This window comes from Planococcus citri, chromosome 1 (genome assembly GCF_950023065.1).
Source record: "Planococcus citri chromosome 1, ihPlaCitr1.1, whole genome shotgun sequence".
Classification (NCBI taxonomy): Eukaryota; Metazoa; Arthropoda; class Insecta; order Hemiptera; family Pseudococcidae; genus Planococcus; species Planococcus citri.
Genome location: NC_088677.1, coordinates 9,368,357 through 9,389,847, shown reverse-complemented (window position 1 = coordinate 9,389,847; position 21,491 = coordinate 9,368,357). Strand labels below are relative to the sequence as shown.

Here is a 21,491-nt window from a genome sequence, read left to right as displayed (position 1 = left end):
CCTCAAGAAATTCTTAACAACATGTTTTTGAACTCTTGCATTCGATTTCTGCGAATGAATAATTGAATGATTTGATCAATCATTTCGAGTTTTGCGATAAATTTGATCATCTATCTACTCTACTCAACCCCTTGAATCGTTTGAATCGTTCGCGAACGACTGAATTGTAAAACGAGATAAGAATCGTTCGCGAACGACCATTTATTTTGAATGATTCGAATCTACAAATCGTTCGCAACGGTTCAGTCAAATCATTGCGAATGCTGCGATAAATTGAACCCTAAACACTTACTTAATGAATTGAGTCTTTCGAAATTCGAATCATTCGCGAACGACTCAATCGAAAATTCACATATGAATCGTTCACAAACGACTTTCATTCATTTCTAATGATGTGATTCATCGTGAATGCTGCAATCAGTATGAACATTCCTCGATCCATGAAATTATTTGAATCGTTCGCGAACGACTCAATTGAAAATTTCTATATGAATCGTTCACGAACGACGTTCATTCATTCTTAATGATGCGATTCATCGTGAACGCTGCAATCGTTCGAACATTCCTAGATCCCATTGAATCGTTTGAATCGTTCGCGAATGACTCAATTGAAAATTTCTATATGAATCGTTCACGAACGACTTTCATTGATTTTTAATGATGCGATTCATCTGAACGCTGCAATCGATTGAACATTCCTAGATTCCATTGAATCGTTTGAATCGTTTGCGAACGACTGAATTGAAAATTTCATATGAATCGTTCGTGAACGACATTATTAATTCCAAATTATTTTAATCATTCCGAAAGCTCTGATGATTTCATTTTTCTACAGTGAATTAAATTTAGTGGTTTGTTTCGATCGATTTGAATCGTTCACGAACGACTGAATTGAAATTTGTTATATCAGTTCAATAATGACCGAGAGATTTTCAAGTTCGCAGGCTGTATCAAAAAAATGAAAAAATGAAGTTTTCTAGCTTCATCGTTCAATTTGTTCATAAATGACCAGAAACTTGGCCGAATCTGTAAAACGAATCATTCGCGAACAATTTACTGTTTTTTTTTTCAAATTTTATGAATCTTGTTTAGTGATACGAGTCTCCGAATTTCGGTGTTTGATTTTCCTTTTCTTAGATCTCGATTTTTGATTTTTTTTTGTGACCGATTCGTGTATCGTTCATTTTTTAATCAACATCGTTCGTGAACGACCGAATTGAAAATTGACTGCTTTAAAGACGAACTTTTAATTCCATTTTCATTTCCTTTATAATTTGATCAAAATGTAGAACAATTCGTTTCACCGATTGATTCATTTATAAACGACTCCTAACTTGATCGAATTCATAGAACGAATCATTCGCGAACGATGCTTATATATTGCTTCAATTTCAATATTGTTTTTATTTTGTGATGTGGTAGGAATCTTGGCATTTCATTGATCTTGATTTCGACATTTTTCTATATCGTTCGCGAACGACTGAATCGAATTGTTTTCAGCTTAATCCTTCGTAGTGTGAATCAAAAAATCACGTTGTCCAGTCGACTGATTCGGTCATGAACGACTTTAGATTTTACCAAATTTTTAAAACGAATCGTTCGCGAACGATGCCCAAATTTTCGTGATATTTCGTCATTTTTTGGCATGTTTTGAGTTTCCGATGAAATCTTCGATTTTTGGTATCTCATTTCCCTCCTTTTTTTTGATTTCGTTCGCGAACGATTCATTTATCGTTCTTGATTCAATATCGTTCACGAACGACAGAATCGAATTTTTTCAGCTTCACACTTCGTAGCGTGAATCAAAAAATAACGGTGTCTAGTCGACTGATTCGCTCGTGAACGACTTTAGATTTGACCAAATTTTTAAAACGAATCGTTCGCGAACGATGCCCAAATTTTCATGATACATATGTACTTCATCGTTTTATGGCATGTTTTGAGTTGCTGCTAAAATCACAGGTTTTTGGTATCTCATTTCCCCCTTTTTTGATTTCGTTCGCGAACGATTCATTTATCATTCTTGATTCAATATCGTTCACGAACGACTGAGTTGAAAATTTTTTCATCTGAATACTTCGTTCGTAGTGTGAATCGAAAAATAATGAATGGTGTCCAATCGACTGATTCGCTCATGAACGACTTCAGATTTGACCAAATTTGTGAAACGAATCGTTCGCGAACGGTGCCCAAATTTAATGATATTTCATCATTTTATGACACGTTTTGAGTTGCTGCTAAAATCACAGGTTTTTGGTATCTCATTTCCCCCTTTTTTGATTTCGTTCGCGAACGATTCATTTATCATTCTTGATTCAATATCGTTCACGAACGACTGAGTTGAAAATTTTTTTTCATCTTCATACTTCGTAGTGTGCATCGAAAAATAACGTTGTCCAAACAACTGATTCGCTCATGAACGACTTGACATTTGACCAAATTTGTGAAACGAATCGTTCGCGAACGATGCCCAAATTTTCACGATATTTCATCATTTAATGGCATGTTTGGAGTTTCTGCTGAAATCTTGGGTTTTTGGTATCTTATTTCCCCCCTTTTATTTGATTTCGTTCGCGAACGATTCATTTATCGCTCGGTGTTCAATATCGTTCACGAACGACTGAATTGAAATTTCTTCACGTTTTGTGGGTCTGTGGGTGGATCGAAAAATGATTGAATTTGGTAGTCTGATAAGTTCGTGAACGACTTTGGATTCAACCAAATTTGTGAAACGAATCATTCGCGAACGATATTGTTCAAGTTTCAGTCAAAATTGATATTATTCTTCAATTTTTGATTGGTATGTTATCTTCATTCTTTTCAAATTAATATTTCAGGCTGATTTCATATCGTTCGCGAACGATTCATTTATCGTTCATAATTTTATAAAGAGCGAATTCAAGTCCAAGTCCTCCAGTTCTTTATTTTTGCTCTCAGATTGATTCTGAGTTCAATTTTTTGAAAAAGCTGAACCAGAAAGTCGCGAGGATTGAGATGGGAATGGAATGATGTAAGGAGGGGGAGGGGATGAGAGTATGAGCAATTCGATTCTTCCTTCGTTTGAGAACAAAATATGGAGTGTGCATTTGTATGTGAAGATCGTGATGTAAGGATGCGAATCATTTTTTTGTTTTTTGGGAGTGGAGGACGAATGCATGGGAATTTTGATTCTTTTTTTTTACCATCTCGTGTTCTGTGGCGCTTGTGCTACACTCGCTGTGGCTGGTAGTTGAATTTGAACCAATGTGGTGATTTTTTCGTACTTTCACGACGGTGTTACAAAGGGTCACAACTTGCAACAGGTAAGACGATCTTGTTTGGGTTTGATTGTATTTTGGCTATTTCGTTGTAAATGCGTGTTTATTTTGTAAGTAAGTAAATAAATAAAAAAACGAACGCTTTTACACGATGACTGAAAGCGTGATTGCTGTTGAATTGCTGCAGCTATGTAGTTAATAGCGTCGCTTTTCGTATGTATGCCTATATGAATATCTCTTGTTACGTGTTTTTGTTTCGGGTTCTTAGGGAAATATAACTTTTTTTTTCTCTACTGCATAGTTTAAGTAAAAAAATGTATAAAAATCGTCGTATATAATATAAAAAGTTGGTTGACGATGTGAAGGGTCCGAAAGGGGTAGGGTAAGGTGGAAGGGTATCGGTTCGTTCGATGAGGCAAACACCATACGCTCATGTTACTCGTACGATGACTCAGAGCGTAACGTTAACATTGTGTCTGTCTCTTTCTTTCTGTGTGTCTTGATCGTCTCTTTCTCTCGCTCGTTCGCTCGCTGTGCGTCTGTATAATTTTGGAAACGTAGCCGAAGAATTTCTTAGCCAATTGATGCCGATATTTGAGAGTTTAAGACAACGCGAAGACTTACCTTGTTGTTACCCGATCGCAATGGGTAATCCTAGACAGCAAGTTGCATTCCCGGTAACGAATTTTTTGTATTCACTTTCAACATAATTATTTTTATAAATGTACTTGATATTATGTTTGAGCTACGTTAAGTATAATTGTATAGATACTAGATACACAGACACGATGAATGATCAATATAATGAGACGTGTTTTGTTTATTGTTGTTTATGGTGTTGAGCAACACGCGCACGTTTATTTTTTAATATAAAAATACATACACATACGTACACGAGATTGCTTGCTTTATATACTTTTGTGTGTGTGTGGAAGGGTGAGGAGGGGAGGGGGAGGGGAGAAAGTTGAAGAAGAATCAGGTGAAAATTCACAGGTGGGGTGTGGTTGAATTATTTTAATCGAGTATTGTATAAATAATATTGAATTTTGGGTTTTTTGTTTTGCTGTATAGATAAGAGAACGTACCACCAGAAGCGTACCGCTGGGTAAGACGGTGAACAGAAATATTGGCACGCCCGATTCCCTAAGTGATAACGAATCATCACCTTATGCCAGGACGCCGGTTAGGAAGGCAGCTACTCCTACTTTCAAAGGTAAATTACTCGAGTTATGGAGCAAAAGCAAAATGATGAAACTGCAAGTGTGATGAGATGTGGCATGATGGACGAGATTTGTTAAATTTTGTTGTTTTTTATTATCATAGGAGGAAGTTTACCGGGAAGTCGTGGAAATAGTCGTCCTGCCAGTCGTCAAGGAAGTAAACCACCGAGTCGACATGGGTCGAATTTGTCACTCGATAGCACTGGTAAGTTTGATTTTAATGAATTATCCGGACTGATGAGCCAAACAATTTGGCATGAATTCAATGTAAATTCTCCTTACTTCCCTCGCCTTCCCTTCTCATCAACAAAACATTTTTTTTTGAGCATTGTAAAATTGCAAGACACTAAATAATATTGCTCTCGAGTTTTCTATTAGTTTAATGTAATCAGGATGATACATATCATTTGGAACACGTGTTTTTGATTCCTTTGAAACTAGATTGAATCATTCATGAACAAATGAATCAGTCTCCAAATGAATCGTTCGCGAACGAATTGCAAAAAAATGATTTGAAGTGATTGTTAATTTTCATCTCGATTTCCGGTCGCGAATGAATCCTTTGAAACGAGTCGAGATTGAATCATTTCTGAACAAATGAATCGTTCGCAAACGAATTACAAAAACTGATTTGAAGGGAATTTTCAATTTTAATCTCAATTTTCGTTTTTCGGTCGCGAATGATTCCTTTGAAACGAGATTGAATCATTCCTGCGCAAATACAGAATATTTAAATGAATCGTTCGCGAACGAATTACAAAAAATAATTTGAAAATAATTTTAAATTTCAGTCTCAATTTTCAGTCGCGAATAATTCCTTTGAAACGTGATTGAATCATTCTTGAACAAACGAATTGGTCTCCAAATGAATCGTTCGCGAACGAATTACAAAAAAATGATTTGAAGTGATTTTTAATGTTCATCTAAATTTTTATTAGACACCGCAAAAAAAAAAACTCGAGATGGTCTCCTCGTATAAAATATTTTCGAACGATTCAATCTCATTTCGAACGAATCGTTCGTGACTGAATCATGAGAAAACCATGTTTCAAATCATCATTTATTATTACTTTGAGAGGTATTTTCAGTGCATTGTACAAAAAATAAAATAAATTTTGGGGAAAATTCCTAATGTGAATTGTTCGCGAACGAATTACAAAAAATGATTTGAAGGAGATTTTCAATTTTAATCTCAATTTGTGGTCACGAATGATTTCTTTGTAACGAGCTTGAATCATTCTTGAACAAATGAATCAGTCTTCAAATGAATCGTTCGCGAACGAATTACTAAAAAATGATGTAAGGTGATTTTTATTTTCATTCAAAATGTTTATTATACGCCGCAAAAAAGTCTCGAGATTGTCTCGTCGTATAAAACATTCGTGAACGATTCAATGTCATTTCGAACGAATCGTTCGTGACCGAATCAAGAGAAAACCATGTTTCAAATCATTATTATTGGTTATTACTTATAGAGATATTTTCAGTGCATTGTACAATGAATAAATTTTGGGGAAAATTCCTGATGTGAATCGTTCGCGAACAAATGAATCATTCTCAAAATGGATCGTTCGCGAACGAATTACAAAAAAATGATTTGAAGTGATTTTTAATTTTCATCTGAATATTTATCAGACACCGCACTGCCAAAAAATTTCGAGATGGTCTCCTCGTGTAAAACATTCGCGAACGATTCGATCTCATTTTGAACGAATCGTTCGTGACCGAATCAAGAGAAAACCATGTTTCAAATCATTATTATTAGTTATTACTTATAGAGATATTTTCAGTGCATTGTACAAAGAATAAATTTTGGGGAAAATTCCTGATGTGAATCGTTCGCGAACGAATGAATCATTCTCAAAATGGATCGTTCGCGAACGAATTACAAAAAAAATGGATTTGAAGTGATTTTTAATTTTCATCTGAATTTTATCAGACACCGCACCGCCAAAAAATTTCGAGATGGTCTCCTCGTGTAAAACATTCGAGAACGATTCGATCTCATTTTAAACGAATCGTTCGTGACCGAATCATGAGAAAAATGGATTGCAAATCATTATTATTAGAGAGTTGTTTTCAGTGCATTGTACAGAGAATAAATTTTGGGAAAAATTCTGAATGTGAATCGTTTGCGAACGAATGAATCATTCTCTAAATGGATCGTTCGCGAACGAATTACAAAAAATGATTTGAAGGCAATTTTCACTTTTAATCTCAATTTTCGGTCGCCAATGATTCCTTTGAAACAAGATTGAATCATTCTTGAACAAATGAATCAGTCTCCAAATGAATCGTTCGCGAACGAATTACAAAAAAATGATTTGTAGTGATTTTTAATCTTCATATAAATTTTTATTAGACACCGTAAAAAAAATCTCGAGATGTTCTCCTCGTATAAAACATTCGCGAACGATTCGATTTCATTTCGAACGAATCGTTCGTGACCGAATCATGAGAAAATCATGTTTCAAATCATTTTTTTAGAGAGGTATTTTCAGTGCATTGGACAAAGGACAAATTTTGAGAAAAATTCTCAATGTGAATCGTTCGCGAACGAATGAATCATTCTCAAGATGAATCGTTCGCGAACGTTAAGTACCGAGAAATTGGTTCAAAATTCTCTTTCTGAAGGTTTCAAGAAAATTGAAATGAACATCGTTTAAAATATTTTTGAGTATGTCGTTCGCGAATGATTTGTTCAAAATACAATTGATTGATTCGTGAACGATTTGATCTCATTTCACGAACGAATCGTTCGTGGCCGAATTATGAGAAAATCATGTTTCAAACCATTATTACTTACTATAGAGAGGTATTTTCAGTGCGTTGGACAAAGAAGAAATTTTGGAAAAATTCTCAATGTGAATCGTTCGCGAACGTTCAGTACTAATAAATTGGTTCAAAATTATCTTTCTGTAGGTACGAAGAAAATTCAAATGAATATCGTTTAAAATATTTTTGAATATGTCGTTCGCGAATGATTTGTTCAAAAAACGATTGATTGATTCGCGAACCATTTGTGACTAGAAAATCGCACTAGAATTCCAAGAAGGACCTACTTTTGACTAAGGCATTGGGAAAAATGATTCGTTCAAAACGAAATTGAATCGTTTACGAACGTTTTACACTGAAAAACCATTGATGGGGACTGGGAAGGGTTGCAGAACCCCCAAAATTTTGAAATGTCAAATATTGTGTGACATATCGTTCCACGCGTTTTCAAGTGCGTTGAATACTTACGAATACAAATTCATTTTTTCATTTGACTTCTTCCACGTCCTTTCCTTCTCCCCTTCCCCCTTCCATTGACCCCGAATTTCCCGAAAACCGAACAAATACTTACGATTTTTTTTTGTGTGTGTAACTTAGACGATGGCACACCGAGTAGAATACCAAGAAGATCGACCTCCTCCTCGAAGAGTAGCGGTTTATCATCGAGGAAACCATTAAATGGATCACTGAGTAGTACTAGATCTCCTTCCGGCTTAACTAGTCCGATATCAGCGGATAGCAGGTTTGTGTAGTAAACTGTTGATTAATAATTAATAATCGAGGAGATGATGAATAATAATTCTTTACGTAACTGGTGATCAGAAATTATGAACTTTCCTCGATTCTAATAATTCTAATCAGATAACCAAATGAGTCAAATGACTCGATTGATTGACAATTTACTTTTGAAAAATGGCAAAAGGTGAAGTAGTATTAAAAAATTTGAATCAACAATGGGATGGGGTAGATAGATTATTCACTATTTTAGTACAAATAATGGAGGGGAAAATATTTGCTGACGATTGCGAACCAAACAGTATTGAATGTGTCTATTTTACACATACACGTATTAAAATTAAACCGTAATAAAACTAACATGAGCACTTGTTAACAATTTTTTTTCATAGGTCTGGTTCGATAATACATAGAGCATCGAGCATACCAACGTTATCTGCAGTTGGTTCTAGGTAAATTTTAACTCCGTATTAACACGCTTTATAAGTAGAAGTATTTTATTTTTAATTTTACAACGAAGCACGTGCTAGTAGATTAATGATAATTTAATTATGAAATGCTCAATCTCAGGTGGTGGAAAGTACATACAGGAAACAAAAATTGGAGGGAAATACTAGTTTCCTCGTAATTTTTATTTCTCCTCCATCCGCCCTCCCCCCTCGTTAATGAATGAAAAACTCAAATAGAATTTTTTTGGAGTGTTTTTTACTCTAAAAAATGAAAGAATTCCTCCACCTTGTAGTGGGCTTGAAAGGTTTAACACAGCATGTTACGTAAGCATATTGTTTAATATTGGGATCAATTTTTTTTGTGGTTGGGGGGGGGGGGGAATTCGCGATGAAAAATTCTTTTAAAAAAACCGGTGCATGATCACTTGCTTGAAAGAATCCACCCACTCAGAGACTATGCTTCTGTGCGAATTGAACGTTGCCAATCTGCCATTTGGAACTGATTGAAACGAAGCTTTAGCAGATTTTTTTAAATCATACTTTGCACTCGATCTATATTAAGATGGGTTGTTGGGAAATTGCAATTTTCATGAAACTTGGCACTTATTGTGAAGCTTTAAAAAGTATCTGAGAAGATAAATGAAAAATTAGAATTGATCGAGGTTCTAAAAAATTTGAATGAAAACTTTGAATGATCTATGTTATCGAAATGGTTCGATCTTGAAATAGATTTTATGCATTCGCCTTTTCTATTTTCATTTCTACCAGAAAGAATAATGCACTTATTCTTAATGTATCGAAAAATACCTGAAAAAAAGCACCTGCTGACTGCTGTTGAGTTGTGTTGTGAATCGTGTAGTTTAGCTAATTTGAAAATACGTATAGGTCTAGATAAAATATTAGGATTGATGAAGTATAATGATCATGTAATATAGCCAAACTAAATTAATCGCATGTTTTACTGGAATAGCGGCTCACGGATACCCGTTTATGTTGGGTCATCTTCTGCGGATACCTCACAGCAAATATCTGTATCTTCTTCGTCCTCTGGGTAACCATATTAACTATTCTTGTTTTCTCTATACCTACACTTAACTTACGTACGCTTTATTGCAAATAAGTATGAGTTACATATTACATAATTACACTAATTAACCAAGGTATTGGGTTGGAATGCGATGTAAGGAGCACGAGTGGGTGTTTGGGGAAAATAGGTACATTATGCATGTATAATATAGATTTGCATTGTGGATGCAGGTTGAGGTTTATTAAGAGCAATAAGGTGAACTGTGGGAATTGGTAGAGTACCTATCTCTAAATGCTGAGCACTTGGGGAGGTTGTGCTTGGATCAAAATTATTCGAGTAATAATGCATCGAAGGTCTGATATATTTTTTTTGCGAATTAGAATCAGAAATCATGAACGATGAATTTGAAAATTTTTACAATCTGGGTTAAATGTCGAATAAATGAGGTTTGAATGGTCTCATACTATATTAGGCTCCGGGGCTGATAAGAAGAATTTACTAAAAGAAACAGATTTTGAAAAAATTTAAAACGAACGTCATTTTCTTTATTTTAAAGTTTCGCTTTTTTATGCCCAATCCATGAAGTTGTTGGATTTTTTGAGAAAAAAAAATATTTCATTTTTTGATTTTTTTTCCAAGTCTTAAAACAGTGATGGCAAACCCCCTTCCCCTCCCCATCCCCTTCCCCTCCCATATCCTCCCAAACATGAAAAAAAGTAGCGAAGAAATACTTATTTGGAATTTTTAATTTCTGAGTACAAATTTTCTGAAATTACTCCCTTTTCTCAGGAACCCCCTTTTCTGCACACAGTCTTTCAAGACATATTGTTGAGAAAATTAATATATTTTTTTTTGTCCAATTTTGAAAATTTTGAAATTTTGTATCTAAATTCCTCAGAATTGTCCTATTTTTAAGAAGAAAAAAAATCTCGATCTCCTTAATTTCTGTCTCATTCTTCAAAATCGCACTTTTTCAAAAAAAAAATCACCCTGAACCAGGAAGTGATATTGGTCGTTCTTGTAAATAGAGCCTCTTGAAGTCGAAAGAAAAAACAGTCAAAAAATACTTAACATGAAATATTTTTTTTTCAAATTTTCAAAATTTTAAATTTTTTAACGCATTATAATTTTTTTTAGTTTTAGAAGGTTCTTAGAAAGACTTGATTTCAAACGAGGCCAAAAATTTCCAGGAATGTTTGAAAAATGAAAACCAAAAATTTGGGTTGAAATTTCGGAAGACGATCAAAAATTTCTATGTCAACTTTTTTTGGGGGATTTTGAAAATTTTTGAGCTCAAAATTGAGTCGGTTTTTTGAAATGTCATATATTTTTTCAAAATGGCTACATAAAGAGAAAATCAAATGTTCATTGTTCATTTCCAAAAAATTGACTCAATTTTAAAATTTTCCAAAAATCTCACCAATCATGACTCAATTTGAGACTTGAAAATTTTCAAAAGTACTCAAAACACGTTTTTGTTGAAATATTCGAATTTCTCGTGAAATTTTAATCCATTTTGATAGGTCGCATGACCCTTTTTCAAGAATATTAAAAAACAGGGCTCAATTTTGGGTTCAAAATTTTTTTTCAAAAATAATCAAAACTCATTTTCATTGAAGTATTTGAAATTCTCGTTAAATTTTACTCCATTTTGAATGGTCGCATGACATATTTTTATGGAAAATTCCAAAAATCGTGTCCGAATTTTGGGCTCTAAATTCTATAGAAATACTCGAAACACATTTTCGTTGAAATGTTTGAAATTCTCGCAGATTTTCAACTCATTTTGATAGGTCGTGTGATACTTTTTCGAAAATCTTGAAAATCGTGGCCAGATTTTGGACTCGAAATTCTTCAAAAATACTCACAACAGATTTTTGAAAAAATGTGTGAAAATCTCGTAAAATTTTGATTCACTTTGATTAAACGGATGACTTTTTTTTTCAAAAATTGAAAAAATCATGACCCAATTTTGAGCTTTTCAAATTGTTTAAAAATGCTCAATAAATACACATATCTGTGTTCGAATAAGGATCTCATATCATTTATATCAAAACTTCTGAAAATTACGTCCCAATTATGGGCTCAAAATTCATCCAAAGTGCTTGAAAATTGGAAACGCTAAAAAAAATTGCTACAGGAAATTTTTGATGATTTACCAAAATTTTGGACGACTTTGATATGTCGAACTGTCGCACTTCTTTTAAAAAATTTCTAAAATCATGATTCTACTTTAGTCACAAATTTTCTCAAAAATGCACAAAAATCATTTTCGTTGAAGTATTTGAATTTTTCGCCACATTTTCACTTTTTTGATAAGATTATATGACACTTTTTCAATAATCTCGAAAATCATTGCCCAATTTTGGGCTCAAAATTCATCATGAAAGTGCTCCCAAAATAATTTTATAGAAGTTTTAGATTCATTTAACTTTTAAAAAATCTCGAAAATCATGACCCAATTTTTTACTCAAAATTTTTAAAAATTCCCAAAAAGAGTTTTGATTGAAATTTTCAATGTTTTACCGAAATTTTGACCCATTTTGATCTGTCGCACTCTGGCTTGTTTTCAAAAATCTCGAAAATCATGACTCGACTTTATAGGCAGAAAATTCTGCATAAATTTACGAAAAATATTTTCGTCGAAATTTATTCGAACTTACTCGCCAAATTTTGACCATTTTTGATAAGTCAACAATGACCCAATTTTGGACTTGACATTTTTCAGAAATGCTCAAATAATATTTTTGTCGAAATATTCGATTTTCTCAAGAAATTGTAACCTAATAATTTGAAAAGTTACTTGACGCTTTTTCAAAAATCTCAAAAATCGTGGCCCACTTTTGAGCTGAAAATTTCTCAAAAGTGCCCAAAAAAAAGTTTCGATGAAAATTTTCAATTTTTTGTCGACATTTCAATCCATTTTGATTGGTCGCGTGACATTTTTTTCAAAAATCCCAAAAATTATGATTCCATTTTGAGCTTAATAATTTTTAAAAAATGCTCAAAAAAAGTTTTGATAAAATTTTTTGATGAGATTTTGATTATTTTCTGAAAGATCTCGAAAATTATGTTCCTATTTTAGAGTGAAAATTCTTCAGAAATGCTCAACAAAAGTTTTTTTCCAAAAAAATCTCGAAAATCATGCGTCCTATTTTGAAGTCAAAATTTTTCAAAAATGCTCTAGAAACATTTTCGTCGAAATATTCGGATTTTTAGCAAAATTTTGAGCCATTTTGATAGGAAAAGTCTCGAAAATCATGACCCAACTTCAGACACGAAAACCTTTGAAAATGCCCGGAAAACATTTTCGTCGCATTCCTTTCCAAAAAATTGACTCAATTTAGGGCTCAAAACTCTTCAAAAGTGCCTTAAAAAAACAGTTTTGTGAAAATACAAATTTGAATTCCTTACTAAATTTTGAGCTCTGTATTTTGATAGGTTGCGTGATAATTTTCCAAAAATCTCCTCAATCGTGACCAATTTGAGGCTTGGAAATCTTCAAACGTACTCGAATCACGTTTTTGTTGAAATATTCGAATTTCTCGTGAAATTTTAATCCATTTTTAGGGGTCACGTGTTACTTTTTTGAGAAATTTTGAAAATCACGAGCCAATTTTGGGTTTAAAATTTTTTCAAAAATACTTAAAACTCATTTTAATTGAAATATTTTGAATTCTCGCAATATTTTTATTCATTTTGATTGATGACATGAAATTTTATCAAAGATTCTCAAAATCGTGTCCAAATTTTAAGCTCAAAATTCTTCAGAAATTTTCGAGAAAAAAAAACGAAATTCTCGCAGATTTTTAACCTATTTTGATGGTACTATTTTTTGAAAGCAGCAAAAATCATGACCCAATTTTGGGATCAAAATTCTTCAAGAATACTCGCACCAGATTTTTCAAGAAATATTTGAAATTCTCTCAAAATTTTAATCGATTTTGATTAGTCGCATGACATTTTGTCAAAAATTCCAAAAATCATTACCCAATTTTGAGCTGAAAATTTATCAAAGTACTCCCTAAAAAATTGATGAAAATTTTAGATTCGTTCAAATTGATACTTTGAAAAAAATCTGAAATATCATGATTCAATTTTGTGCTAAAAATTCTTCAAAATTCCCAAAAAAGGTTTTGATAAAAATTTTCAATGTTTTATCAAAATTTTGATGACCCAACTTAAGCCATAAAAACCTTTAAAAATGCCCAAAAAAAACATTTTCAAACATTTTCGTCGAATTAGGTACCTATTTAAAATCCTCGTTAAATTTAAATCTATTTTGATAAGTCAGAAGGTCACTTCTAAATAACTCTACAATTGTTGATTTTTATTTAAAAAAATTTCGAGTGTGGGGTGGGGGGAAGGTAAGGCGTTTTCTTCGTGAAATGCTGACTCCATTTTCACCCTTCTGATATGAGGCTTCAAGAGTGAGCTTCGAATGATCTTCGTTTCAGGCTCCGGAGCAACTTCGATTTAGCAATTTGAAGTCATTTTCGTAATTTTTTTTTTTAATGAAGACATGAAATTCAAATTCTAAAACGATTTTATTGGGAGCTGAATTGATTGATTATGGGACTAATTTCACAATCGTTGAGTGATTTAAGAGGTTTGAATTCTTTTAATTTTAAATTGGTGGGGGGGGGTCAAAATCCATCTGTTTTAATTTTCTCTACAGTGAGTTGATAGTTCTTGTAAATACTTATTTAATTTTAAATCGATATCTAGAAACAGAAGTGGTAGGTATAACACTTCGTATCTGTATTTCACTCGTGTAATTTCGTGTATTTTTTTTTTTTTTTTGTCTTTTTTTAATGCCATCTGTACTGGTTTAGTCGGACTTCGAGTCTTCCTACACCATCTTCAAGTCATATACCTCACTTAATAAGGTATTTCGAATGTGAAACTGAAAATAAAACGTGTGTAAAAGCTATAGCATGATTTCGTAGTCTAGATTCTCGTAGATTTTTTTTCAAATTCGTCGTGAAGAAAATAACTCTCATTATAGTCTTAGTACATTGTTGCTTATTGAATCGCCTAATTATTAACCTCATCATTGCATCGAAATCGAAGCTAATCATCTACGATGGCAATTTACAGAGCCAGAACACCATCCGGTACATCGACGCCGGTCTCTTCGGCATCCACCGCCGCCGCAGGTGGCACCAGATTACAAAGAAAGTCATCAGGAGCTTCGGATATATCGCGTAGAAATTCCAAAACTCCAACTCCGACCGAATTACGAGCACCATTCCGTCTGTAATATAATGTCAAACATTTATGAGACGGATTATATTTACCAATTTCCCCCCTCCCCCCCTCTTTATATACTTTTTTCTCTTCGAAAAACTAACTTAATTCTAACCTTCCTATTTCCTTTCTCTTTTTTTTGCAATTGTTTCTAATTTTTATACTTGTAATTTTATTTATATTGTTCTCTTTGATATTTAATCATGTGATCATTGTTGTTACTAGGATTCTTTATTTTTTTTGTTTATTGATTTTTTTTCTATATAAATTTTATGTAATAATAACAACTTCGCTAATCGAAATAATTTTTGATAAAGAAAAAAAAACGAATTACGTACAATGTCGCGTATTTTGCTGCGGAGTTGAAACAAACAAACAACCATCGAGCTAGAAATGAAAAATACGAATAGACCGCAGCAAAGTGATATTATTTATTAAGTGAATTTTTTTTATTAATTAATTTATTGTAGATAATACGTGAAAAACTATTAGCGTTGTTTTTTTTCCTGTCTTTTATTTTTTTTTTCATTTGTATTTCAGTATTGAGTTTATATATTACCTATATACTTTTATTATCACTCGTGTAAAATATGTGTAGTGTTTTTTTTCTATTACGTTAGGAGTGCCATGTTGTTGTTTTTTTCTTTTCTTTTTTTTTTTTTAAATTGAAGAATCAAAATCCAATTTTTTAAACTGTGTGTTGTACTCTCGTTACAAAAAAAAAAAAAAAATTAACAATTTTTTTTTTCGTTTTAAATTGTGAAATTTTTTAAAGACTTATTAATCCTTCCATTCTAGTTACTAATTATAACTGTACATTTACGTGGTAAATAAATTAATAAATGAATGAAACGTGTTGTTGATTGGTGTGTTTGTTGTGCTGCGTTTGCGTGGATTTGGGTTGTGAAATGTGCATCTACAATCTACATATGTGAATGGATCCGTCCCCAAAAAAAATTAATAATATCGTGGTCGAAAGTGATCGAAGAAGATATTAAATTATTATTCCAGTTTTCAACACGTCAAAAAATGCCTCTATCTATTCTTTGGGATTTTTGGCGAAAAGCAAGACGATAAGGGAATGACTCATCGTCGGCTGATGCATCGTTTATTTAATATAAATGACGTATAGAATAGGCCTACACAAAACCTCCTCGCTCGTAGCAGGTGTAAAAATGCTTACCTTATGCGACAAATATTTTATTTATCGGGTTTTTGACATTGACATTTGGCTGTCAGTTATACTCGTAATTCTCATCTTGATTCAGGCCCGTAGCCAGAATCTGGCTGTAGCTGGGGCGAAGGAAATATCAGCTGGGGCAGCACTTTTTGAGGCTCGAACATATGTGAAACATCCCCCCCAAACCCCCCTCAACCATCCGTTATTCCAAAACAATTTTTTAAAAAAATGAACAGAATGAGTGTGTATATTTCAGAAAAAGATTATACATAATGCGTGATGCTGGGGTTGAGTCTAATACAGCTATCTGCGCGATTTACTGTGAAACTCTTGTAATAATTCTTTGGCTGTGACTGTTTCTGTTTAAATTTTGTCATGAGGTAAAATAGTCAAATTTGACTCGCGTCCAAACAACATTTAAAAAATATATTATTCAAATTTTTAAAGAAATGTTAAGACAAAAAACGCTCTTTTCACCTGAAAAAACTTTACTTCTCGAAACAAACTTTTGCCCTCACTCAGGGCTCGTACTTGGTCACTTTTCAAGAAACTAAGTTACTAAATTGGGTTACTTTTTCGATAAGTAACTTTGGTTTTCCAAATTATTATTATTTTTTTTTAATTTCAAAAATTCAATTTTTGCATTCAACTTGATGAGAAAAAAATGCTAGTAATATCCATAAGTGAATAATTTGAGAAAGTTGACCTACTTATACATACACTTTTATAGCCAAAAATAGCTCAAAATCTTACTTTTTGTCAACATTTTCAAAAATATCCTCGTTTCTTGCCAAAAATTGTTACTTTTTGGTAAAAAAAATTCAAGAAATATCCATTTCCCTTTCTAAAAATTACCAAATAATTCCGCTTTTTTGCTTGAAAAAAATGTCAATGACCGAAATTTCTCCCATTTTCAACCGAAGGTTGCGAAAAAAATAATCATTTTTTTGGCCTATGATTGCCAAAAATTCGTGGTTTTCCTCAAAAATAGTCCATCTTGCTTTTTGCTAAGATTGTCAAAATTCTCGGTTTTTCGCAAAAAATTATAAAAATTTTCATTCTTTCTTAAAAATTGTCCATAGGTCTTCCCTATTGCTGAAAATTTTAGCTTTTTCGTAGTGTAAAAGTCTCAATTTTTTATGTAAAATTGCCATAAATTGCACAAAGTGAAAGTCTCACTTTTCGAAAAAAATTGCAAAAAGATGTACTGGATCTCTAATCCTCACAAATTACTAATTTTTACTCAAATTACATATCAAATTTTTGATTTAAAATTTAGTGAACGCATCGAGCGAGCCATCGAGCTATCAAATGCAATTCATGCTAGTGTAGCCATTTCATGAACGTAACCATAATTTTACATTGTTGAGTTTTTGGTTTTTTGTACTTTCTGATTTTTTTTTCTGATTTTGCTGGTCGGGGCAAACGTGTTTTTTTTTTGATTTTGCTACCTGGGGCAAACAGCCTTTCTAGCCGGGGCATTGCCCCGGCTGCCCCTACGCTGGCTACGGGCCTGTCTTGATTCGATACGGTCGGTCGCGTTTGTAGATTTTTTATGAATTCGTAACTTGGAACTTCTCGTATTTCGGTTTTCGGGGCTTCGTTCGATGTTCTTCGGGTGTGTTTATTTTTTTGGGAAAATTGAAGAATTTGTTTCAGTCATGGATAATACGTTGCAAGGTAATTAAATAATTATTACAAGATACTTACGTGATTGGTGTTTAATTTATTGATTCAATTGGAAATGTACGATGAAAAAAAAAATGAAAAAAATCCCAATTAATTCGAAAAAAGTTTCATTACTGGGTGAGAATTTTCTAAACAATACCCCTTTTAGGGAAAACTCCACTGATCCACCAAATGTGTAGGTATCTTTCTATAGAGCTCTCCAAAGTTGAATGATTTTTTTTTTTAATTTTCAATTTTTGGGTAAGAGTTTTGTTGAACAACACCGAAGTTTTGCAAGAAATTAAAATATTACGAGGAAAATGTGTTTTTGAGTACTTTTGAAGAATTTTTGAGTTTAAAATGGATCAAAATTTTACTCAAAAAATTCTATATTACATATAACTTTTTTTGAGCATTTTTGAAAAGGGTGTCAGGTAACCAATCTAAATGGGTTGAAATTTCGACAAAAAATTGAAAATTTTCATCAAAATTCTTTTTTGGGCACTTTAAAAAATTTTGAGCTCAAAAATTGGACCATGATTTTTGTGATTTTCGAAACAGAGTCACGTGACCCTTCAAATTAGGATAAAATTTTGTGAGAAAATCAAATATTTTGATGAAAATTTTATTTGAGCATTTTTGAAAAATTTTGAGCTCAAAAATTGGAGTATGATTTTTGAGATATTTGAAACAGTGTCATGTGCTGACTCTTCAAATTAGGATAAAATTTCGTGAAAAAATCAAATATTTTAATGAAAATATTATTTGAGCATTTTTGAAGAAATTTGAGCTCCAAAATTGGACTATAATTTTGAGATATTCGAAACAGTGTCATGTGCTGACTCTTCAAATTAGGATAAAATTTCGTGAAAAAATCAAATATTTTAATGAAAATATTATTTGAGCATTTTTGAAGAAATTTGAGCTCCAAAATTGGATTATGATTTTTGAGATTTTTGAAAAAGTGTCATGTGACCCTTCAAATTAGGATAAAATTTCATGAGAAAATCGAATATTTTAATGAAAATATTATTTGAGCATTTTTGAAATAATTTTAGCTCAAAAATTGGACCATGATTTTTGAGATTTTTGAAACAGTGTTATGTGAGCCTTAAAATTAGGATAAAAATTTTTAATAAAATCAAATATTTTGACGAAAATGTTATTTTAGCATTTTTGAAAAATTTTGAGCCCAAAATTGCGTCATGATTTTTGGAATTGAAGAAAAAATATCTCATTGGATCATGATTTTTGAGATTATTTTTTCAGTGTATCAATTTGAATCAATTGGAATAAATCTTACTTTTCTATCAAATTTTTTTGGTGGCACTTTTGATGAATTTTGAGCCCAAAATTGAGCTATGATTTTTGTGGTTTTCGAAAAAAGTATCATGTGACCCTCCAAATCTAGTTACTCGTACAATAAATTTTGTGATAAAATCAAATATTTTGACAAAAATATTATTTGCCCCGCCCCCCCCCCCCGAATTAAATAATGCATTGTGAATTCGATAATATCGATGCGACCCATCAAAATGGTATACAATTTCGCGCCGAACACAAAAATCGCAATCATTTTAAATTCTGACCCCCCCCCCCGCGGTAGAGTTTTGCCCCCCAAACTGAATATAACGATGATATTGAACAAACTTTGCACATTACACGTGGATACTGAGGATTTATGTGTGCGCAATCAGAATGAATCTCATATTCGTTGCTTGGGAATATTTTTGCTTCAAAAGTTTTCATTCAATCTCCACCCCCTCCCTTCCCCTTTAAAGACTATTTTTGAACATAGATTTGAAAACTTGAACATGACCTATCAAAGTGGTATACAATTTCGCGCTGAGCTCGAAAATTGTATTCATTTTTCATTTGCACCCCCTCGGTGGAGTTTTGCCCTCCCCCCCCCCTCCGACCATAAATCTAACTACGAAAATGAACACTTTGCACATTACGTGTCTGTACATGAGGATTTATAAAAAAAATATTGGTGGAAAAAAATACAAAAATGAAAGAAAAAACAGAAAAATGAGAAAAACAAGAAAAAAAACAACAAAAAAAATGGAAGATACAAAAAATGTAAATGAAAAAAAGGAGATGAAATGAAAAAAAAAACAGAAAAATAAGAACGAGAAAAAAATATGTACAATGAAATAAGAAAATTGGAACAAAAAATGAAAACAAATCAGATGAAATAATAAAAAAAGAAAAACAAGAAAAATGGAACAACAATGACAGATACAAAAAATGTAAATGAAAAAAAGGAGATGAAATGGAAAAAAAACAGTAAAATAAGAACGTGAAAAAATATACATGAAAATAAATCAGATGAAATAAGAAAAAAAGAAATACGAAAAAATAATACAAGCAAGAAAAATGGAACAACAATGACAGATACAAAAAATGTAAATGAAAAAAAACGAAATGAAATGAATTAAAAAAAAAAACAGAAAAATAAGAATGAGAAAAAAAATACAAAGGAATAAGAAAATTGGAACGTAAATGAAAAATACAAAAAATGCAAGCAAAAAAATAGACGAAATGAGAAAAAAAAATAGAAAATATGAAAAATAAGAAAAACAGAAAAATGAGAAAAACGAGAAAAAAATGAACCAACAATGGAAGATACAAAAAATACAAAGAAATAAGAAAATTGGAACAAAAATAAAATATGAAAAAAATATAAATGAAAGGAAATCATATGAAATAAGAAAAAAATACAAACAAGAAAAATGGAACAACAATGAAAGATACAAAAAATGCGAATGAAAAAATGAGATGAAATGAAAAAAAATAAGAATAAGAAAAAAATACAAAGAAGTAACAAAATTGGAACAGAAATGAAACATGAAAAAAATACAAAATATAAATGATAAGAAATCAAATGAAAAACGAAAAAAAAATAAAAACAACAAAAAAATACAAACAAGAAAAATTGAACAACAATGAAAGATGCAAAAAGTGTAAATGAAAAAAATGAGATGAAATGAGTGAGTAAGAACAGAAAAATAGGTGTGAAAAACAAGAAAAAAAATACAAACAAACCAAATAAAGAACATAAATGAAAAATACAAAAAATGCAAGCAAAAAAAAATAAATGAAATTAGAAAAAACAGAAAATATGAAAAATAAGAAAAAATGAGACTCATGATTTTCTACACCTCAAAATCACTGTCTGGCTCATCTTCGTTTTCTTCGCACACCTGCTCGTTCTCCTCGTTTTCGCAAGAGGTACAGGCACACTGCAGGCAGGATATACCACTTTTAAAGCATGAGCATCGGTTGCTACTGCATATTGCGATTTTTGTGTTCGGCGCGAAATTGTACACCATTTTGATGGGTCGCATCGATATTATCGAATTCACAATGCATTATTTAATTCGGGGGACGGGGGAGTGGTAACAAGCCTATTAGTGCTCATAAAATCGCGTTGTGCAAGTATTTTTTCGCCGTTTTTGCGCAGTTGGGCTTCAAATAGCCCCGTCTAACAAACGTCCAAGAAATTGTTCGGTCCTCAGCCATATCGTAGACATGAGAGCCATTTTACCATCAAAAATGGCCAAAAATGCATAAAAATCGCATTCAAAGTGCCATAGAATGCAGTTGTGCAGGGTTTCACGGAAAAAAATTACATATCTGGTATCGGGAGAAGTCCCCCAACACAACCCTGTCGAGTTTTTTCGGTGCCGACCATGTCCCCAAAATCACCTTTTTGAGGGTCCACCCCCTCGTTGTGCGGGGAAAAAATGTCAAAATTGCACTTTTCCAAATGGGGCAAGTAGTACCTTCATTTTGGCAGCGCGTTTTTTTGGTCCCCGAAAAAAAAATACAAAATCAACTTCTAGAGCACTTTTTCGTGTATGGATTATAGTCTAGTTGACGAAATCATGAACCTGACGCATTTGTTGAAAAATATGTATAAAATCT

The 21,491-nt window shown here is 32.4% G+C and overlaps 1 protein-coding gene across 18 annotated transcripts in view; it reads left to right on the top strand.

Annotated features, from left to right (window-relative positions):
• Positions 1-15,576, top strand: part of shot (dystonin-like protein short stop) — a 301,090-nt gene extending 285,514 nt beyond the window's left edge. For 17 of the 18 annotated variants that reach the window (XM_065366458.1, XM_065366399.1, XM_065366419.1 and 14 more), the window contains 7 exons: positions 4,329-4,470; positions 4,581-4,682; positions 7,850-7,994; positions 8,380-8,439; positions 9,407-9,487; positions 14,299-14,352; positions 14,564-15,576. In XM_065366458.1, the coding sequence (XP_065222530.1) occupies positions 4,329-4,470; positions 4,581-4,682; positions 7,850-7,994; positions 8,380-8,439; positions 9,407-9,487; positions 14,299-14,352; positions 14,564-14,726 (747 nt within the window). In that variant the 3' untranslated portion in view covers positions 14,727-15,576. Of the gene's footprint in view, positions 1-3,818; positions 3,935-4,328; positions 4,471-4,580; positions 4,683-7,849; positions 7,995-8,379; positions 8,440-9,406; positions 9,488-14,298; positions 14,353-14,563 lie in introns of all 18 variants that reach the window. The other variant, XM_065366497.1, reaches the window with a different exon arrangement.
• Positions 15,577-21,491: the final 5,915 nt, after the last annotated feature.